Raw genomic sequence first — 7,070 nt, forward strand, 5'->3', positions numbered from 1 at the left:
AATCTTTATTTAATATAATTGGTTTTATTGTAATCATATAATATTATTGGATAAGAAATAATTAATGTTTTTCTTAAAATAATCTTAATCAGGTATTAATAATGCTTTTCTTTAATTAATCTTTTTTCAGATGATAATTATAATTTTTTTATTAAATATATTGTCTAAATAACAATGGTAGCCTTAATATATTTAATCATATTAAAATTTATGTAAATATGTATGAAAAATTATAAAATTAATAATTTAAAAATTAAAAGGTTTTGTTTGAAAACTTAAGATATTTTAAAAGTAGGAATATTTGGAGCAGTTCAGCTATATTTTTACATATATAATTTATATGACACTGCTGAATGAGCGCAACAGAGATGCATGATCACATGTGTACATGTAATGTTGGCAACACCCTGCGTGATGCTGGCAAGCAGCAACCAACTTCACATCTCAAGGAGTAGCGACAGTTGCGATTACAATTGGCAAAAGACAGTTAGCGAAGAAGTTGGCAAACGCAGCTGATCATATATTTTTCAATTCATTCATTCATTTTTCAATTAATTGTAACTTAATTACAAACAACATTTTTTAATAAACATTATAATCACTTCCTTCAAGTTCACCACTTTTTTCACTACTTTTGAGAGTTTGAAAACTTTTGGCTGGCAGGGTGGAAATGCAATAGATGCACAATAACAAATTAATACAAATTCAATAACTTCAAAACGGCTAATTAGCATAAATTGTAAAGTTTATATCTTTACGCAACTTGGTATCGACTGCTTAATGTATATGTATTAAAAAATCGGTTCTAAACAGTAATATAAGATTGTGAAATTGCTTCAAATATACTGTCGTTATGGCTATACGACAACTCTATGACAACTCCAATAACTTCAAAACGGCTAAATACAAATTCATTTGCTGATAAGATAATACGAATGGGAGTGACACGGACGTAGGACCAGAAGTGGACGTAGCTTTGACGTGACAAGAATGTAACAGATAACAACCCTGTTGCTACAGGACAAGAACGTAACAGATAACAACCCTGCTTCTACAGAAAAGAGACGAGACAACGAACGAACGAACAAGTAGAGACAGAGAACGATTATTAGCTTAACCGACTCTAACGAACGATCAAGCAGTTTCAGTTTTGGCATCAACCAGAGCGGACGCTCCGGTTATATCATACGTTAAGGACAATTGTATTAAGCTATAAGTGCATAATTCAAATAAATAAATTAACGCTTTTAATTAAATATAACCGCCTATATACGTGTACTTTTAGATCAGACCAACGACTTTTTATGAGTTAAGCGTTGGTCTGATAATTAATTCAAAAACATAGGCTAAGAATTTTGTATAAAAGGAGCCGCTCAACAATAATAAAATAGATTTGAAATACAGAACAGAGCAAATTGAAGAAATTATTCAACAATTCAAACATGCTCTTAAAGATGAAGTCGGATTTCCATTGCCAGAATGTAAACAGAAACCTCAAACTGGCGCACAAGAACAACAGCAAACTACGTCAGATTGGAAATTTACCATTTTTAGAAGGAAAATTGAGAACCTCCGGAAGCAAATGGCTCACTTGAGTTTCGAAGTGGTTGTCAACTCAGATCAAATCGCATATTTGGAAATTGAGGAAGCTTATGACGAAACAGTAGCAGAATATTTTAAAGGCCTCTCTCGTCTAAAAAATGGCTTAAAAATTTAAGAGCCAAAAGTAGCATTTCGTCATAATTTGGAATTAGAAAACTGAAAATTCCAAATTTCTATGGGGAAATAAAAGAATGAATATATTCTCACTCAAACAAAGATCTTTATTTTTCTCCCACCAGCGGTAAGAACTTAAAGATTCTTTTTTGAGTTCAATGTTTGATGATACAAATGAAACAGTATTAAGTGTTTTAAGTCATATAAGTAATAAAGAGGATCCAGTTCAGAGATATCGTGATCACCGCAAAACGACTTTTTTGAGTGTTAATGAATTTTCATATAAGTATTAAGTGTATAAAGTCATACAAGTTGGTTAATCCAAACAAATACTCCTCTGCATTACTCCCACAAATTACAAAAAGTAATAGAGACGTAATGCAGAGGTATATCAACCGCCCCAATTTTACATAACAGAACAGAAGAAACAAAAGAGAATAACTTTCCCGCGTTTTTGCAAAAAGGCATATTATTATCCCGCCAACTCAGGAGCGATATAGAAGTGAAAAAAATAAAGTGAGTTCCATAATTACACAAGTGAAATACAAGTGAACACGGAGAGCAAAACTTTTCGAAACAGAGTAAACAATTATTAGACAAAGTGCATATTACATTAAAAAGCAATAAGTACAATCTCAAATTACAACATAAAGTAATACGGATACAGCACAAGGACCCACGCAAATTCATCAACAATACTCCACAGCGAAGGAATCAACCCAACACACAAAACGGATTAAAGTGTTTGTAATATAAGGACTGCGTCGAATAAAATTGTCCGTTACATTTTTTTCCATACCGTGCATATAAAAATTTTAAATAAACAAATTTTTATCTTAGTAGCTCTGAAATAAATGTCAAAGAATATTATATATCCGTTAGAGTCAATAAAAATTTATTTAACGCGAAAATGGCAAGCGAAGTGGAAGTGCGCGAAAAAATTATTAAATTTTTTCAAAAGAAACCGCAGTGGTCGTTTAAAAAAATTGCCAAAGAGGTAGGGGCTAACCCTAAAACCATTTCTCGAGTTATTAAACGTTTTAAGGAAGATGTGCGTATTGACAGGAAGAAAGGTTCTGGTAAAAAGACGGGGCCACATGATCGGGAGAAGGCGAAGAAAGTTGTTACCATTCTCAAGAAGGACCCAAGCATTTCGGGCAGGAAATTGGCGAGGAAGGTTGGCTGCTCAGAATCTTTCGTACGCAGGACGAAGAAGGAAGCTGGGCTGAAGACGTACAAGGTTCAGAAAGTTCCAGATAGAAACGCCGTCAAGAACGAAACCGCAAAACAACGAGCGAAGAAGCTGAGGAAAGATTTTTTCAACAAATTGGAATGCTGCAAAATGGATGACGAAACCTACGTTTTAGCGGACTTTTCTCAGCTACCGGGACAGGAATTTTATACAGCCGATTTTCGAGGAAATGTTGCGGAAAAATTCAAAGCCAAAAAAGTGACAAAATTTCCAAAGAAATTTCTTGTGTGGCAGGCAATTTGCAGTTGTGGCAAAAGAAGCAGCTCATTCGTTACATCGGGTACAATCAACAGCGAAATATATGTGAAGGAATGTCTACAAAAGAGATTGCTCCCATTTTTAAGCCAACATGAAGTGTCCACGTTTTTCTGGCCTGACCTCGCTTCATGTCACTATAGCAAAACAGCCTTAGAGTGGTTCCAAAGGAATGGAGTGATTTATGTACCAAGAGAAGCAAATCCACCTAACTGTCCAGAACTAAGGCCGATTGAGAGATACTGGGCTTTAGTAAAAAGGGAGATGAAGGCAACAAAAAAAGTGGCCAAAGACCTTCAAAATTTTAAAAGAAAGTGGTCTTCAGCAGCTATGAGAGTATCGGACACTACCATAAAAACACTAATGGACGGGGTTCCGGAAAAAATAAAAATATTTATTAATAACACATAATTTTTGGTTTATTCTTCAGTTTTCCAAATTTAAAATAAATGTTTTTAATAAAATATTTTAGTTTATAAAAATCGGACAACTGGTTTAAAAGATTTTTTCATTTTTGTAACGGACAACTTTATTCGACGCAGTCCTTACAAGAACATGTATGTACAGCGCACGCTCGCTAATGTGAACACTCTATAGTTCGAACACTCCATAATGTGAACAGACTTTTTTATGCATTAACTACTCTATAATATGAACATACCCAAAAGGTTCTATAATATGAACAAAAGACGTTAAAGTATTTGAATGTAGTTTACACAGATCTCAGCTAATTCTGAATTTGGGGAATCCCCTAATTGTAGAATAAGACTCTCATTTGTATTGCATGTAATGAATGCGTAGAATACTTCAGTTGCAATTTTGTATTCGCGTGGAGTGTTTCGTTTTAGATTTTCTGTTAAAAATGAATTCTAAAAAACACACGTTTTTGACATTGAAGCAAAAAGCTGATATTCTCGATTCTTTAAAAAGAGGCTCATCTATGACGTTCTTAGCAAAGAAATATAATGTTGCTAAATCAACAATTTGTGGAATCAAAGGAAAAAAACAAGTGATTTTAAAGTTCGTGAACAACACATACTTGGGACCTGGTCAAAGAAGAACTCTGCGTCCTTCAGAGCTGCCCAAAATGGAGAAAGCTCTTTATCGTTGGTTTATCAAAATGCGGAATAAAAACTGGCCAGTAAGTGCCTTAATGTTGAAAGAAAATGCCAAAGTACTACATGCACAAGTAAAGGAAAATGAATCTAACTTCAACGCTAGTGATGGATGGCTTCAAGGATTTAAAAAAAGGTACGGTGTTCGACTGCTGCAAATATCAGGCGAAAAACTATTTTCGCTGCCTCAGCTCGTGGATCCATTTAAGGAAAAACTTAGAGCTAAAATGGCCGAACTGGAGCTGTGTAACGACCAGTTATATAATGCTTATGAGTCAGGCTTATTCTGGAAACTTCTGCCAGAAAAAACGTACGTGTCCAGTATGGAAAAGAGAGCTCCAGGCGTTAAGTCGGAAAAGCAGCGGATCACGTTTTTATGATGCTCAAACGCCACTGGATCTCATAAACTGAAACTTTTGGTAATTGGAAAGGCAAAGAATCCACGCTGCTTTAAAAACTTCCAATGCCCCACATACTATAAGAGCTCAAAATCCGCCTGGATGACGTCGGCTGTTTTCAAGGAATGGTTTCATGAGTCCTTCGTTCCACAGGTGAGGATTTATTTTGTATTTTGTTAACTTTTTTCATTTAAATTTGTTTTTTAGGTAACGTCATTTTTAAAGTAGAAAGGTTTGCCAATTAAAGCTCTACTCCTAATCGACAACGCTCCTTCTCACCCAAATGAAGCTCAGCTGGCAACGGAGGATGGACAAATTTTGGCAACGTTTATGCCACCAAACGTTACTCCCCTCATCCAACCAATGGATCAAAATGCCATAAAGATTACAAAGTTGCATTACAGAAACAGCCTTCTATGCCCAAGGCACACATGTAGTACATAATGTAGTATAATATAGAACCTATATGTGTGTCATCAGTATTTCACATATTTGTTCCAAAGCAAATAGAGTTCCGTACTACAATAGCATACTACATACCATTGAAATTCAGTGGTGTTCTGCAAAATCTCATTCTGTCAAAATCATATGTTTTCGCTGCCAGCTGACAAAATAAATAAATTTATCAGTTGTGGCGGTAAGACAAAAAATATGGAGAAAGTCCAAAAAAAAAATAATATATTGGGAATGCCGCAATAAGAAATATAATTGAAGTGTGGGCACAATTTAATTCCCAACTGCGTGGAGTTCACAAAAATAGCCTAATTTACTCGGCAATGAGCACGCAACTTGTAAATGAACACGGTGTTTTCCTAGCGCCAGCCGAGCTGCGAAATCGAATTAATAATTTAACAAAGAAGTACAGGTTTGTAAATAATTATACAATAAGACGTAGAAAGCCTAAGCAAGTGAACGCCGCACAACCTATAAACGAGGAGGTAGTTAGAACTGTTCAACAAACAACGTCAACAGGACAGCATTTCACTCTGATTTAGAACTTTGGCATAAAGTTCAACCACAAATTAAACACATATGTATTTGACAATTATCCCAAAGTATTCGCGCAACTCATATTAAAAAACGTTACAGCGGAACAAGACAGAATAAATATAGTAGAATTTAAGTGCCCTGTAGTGCGTTTCTGTAACTTTTCGTTACGATATCGAAAGAAATATGTGGAAATATCACATCATTAAAGGCAAAAACAGTATATATATATATATCGAATATCGATATTTATTTGCCATTTCTGGATTATACGGCCTTACTTTTTCCTTTCTACTTTTCGCTCTTTTTCTACTTGATTCTTTGAACAATAAACACGTGTGTCTGCTATAAATTAAAATATCCGCAACAAAGTGTTTTCTTTATTTGTTCCTACTGGAAATATACAAAACGAGAAATCAAGACAAACCAAGAAGATATTAAGGATTACAGATATTAATCCACTACCTAAAGGCTCTGCGGATTGATCTGTTTTCTACAGATTTTGTACAAAATATCACTTTTGCGTAACGAACGGTTTATAACAAACAATTGTTTTGAAATGTTTTTGTAACTCAGAAAAGTCACCTTTCGTTATGGTTGTGGTAAGTCGTTATCGATTTTATCGAAAATGTGCTATAATTAAAATGAATGCATAAACATCTGTCAATGTACACGAATATATTTGTTTTGTTTACTGCAAAACAGTTTTGTTTACTCTTATTTTTTTTATTCGTAAGTACAAATAATATTTTATATACTATATATATATTTTGAATATATAAATTTATTATCAATGTTATAATTTCTTAGTGAATCAAATTATGATAGCTGCTGCATTATTTGCCTTATTGGAGGACCAACGGAATATGTTACGCGTTTATCGGCGACATCTGAGGGATACAACTGACCCATTTCATTTGCCGGAAGCTCGCTTTGAAGAGCTATTCCGTTTTAAAAAAGATCCCGCAATAGCCTTGTTACAAGAGCTAAGTCCTTATATGAAAAGTGGCGAAAGGCGTAAGTTTGTCCCAAAATCATTAAGAATGACTGCAGCACTTCATTACTATGCGGCAGGATCATATTTGAGAGACGTTGGCCAAGATTTTGTGTGCTCATTAAGCAAGACAGTTGTGTGTCGTGCAGTAAAAGAAGTCACAAACATCATTGAAGGAAAATTAATGCGGAGGAATTAAGGTAAAACTATTAATAGATTCAGGCGCAGAAGCATCAGTGAGAAAACCAGGAATTTTTCCACAAGTGTTAGAAAGAAAATTTAGAATACCGAAAAATGTTATAACAGGAAGACAACAAGAAATAACAGACAAATACATCAAAACGTGGTTACCC

General features: G+C 34.5%; 1 protein-coding gene across 1 annotated transcript; it reads left to right on the forward strand.

The window, feature by feature from the left end:
• Nucleotides 1-4,066: 4,066 nt before the first annotated feature.
• Nucleotides 4,067-4,964, forward strand: LOC125777318 (jerky protein homolog). Its single transcript, XM_049451789.1, is given in 2 exon segments — nucleotides 4,067-4,889; nucleotides 4,944-4,964. Coding segments are annotated over 2 exon segments (825 nt in total). The 5' UTR covers nucleotides 4,067-4,085.
• The last annotated feature ends 2,106 nt before the right edge of the window (nucleotides 4,965-7,070 follow it).

This window comes from Bactrocera dorsalis, chromosome 3, assembly GCF_023373825.1.
Source record: "Bactrocera dorsalis isolate Fly_Bdor chromosome 3, ASM2337382v1, whole genome shotgun sequence".
Lineage (NCBI taxonomy): Eukaryota > Metazoa > Arthropoda > Insecta > Diptera > Tephritidae > Bactrocera > Bactrocera dorsalis.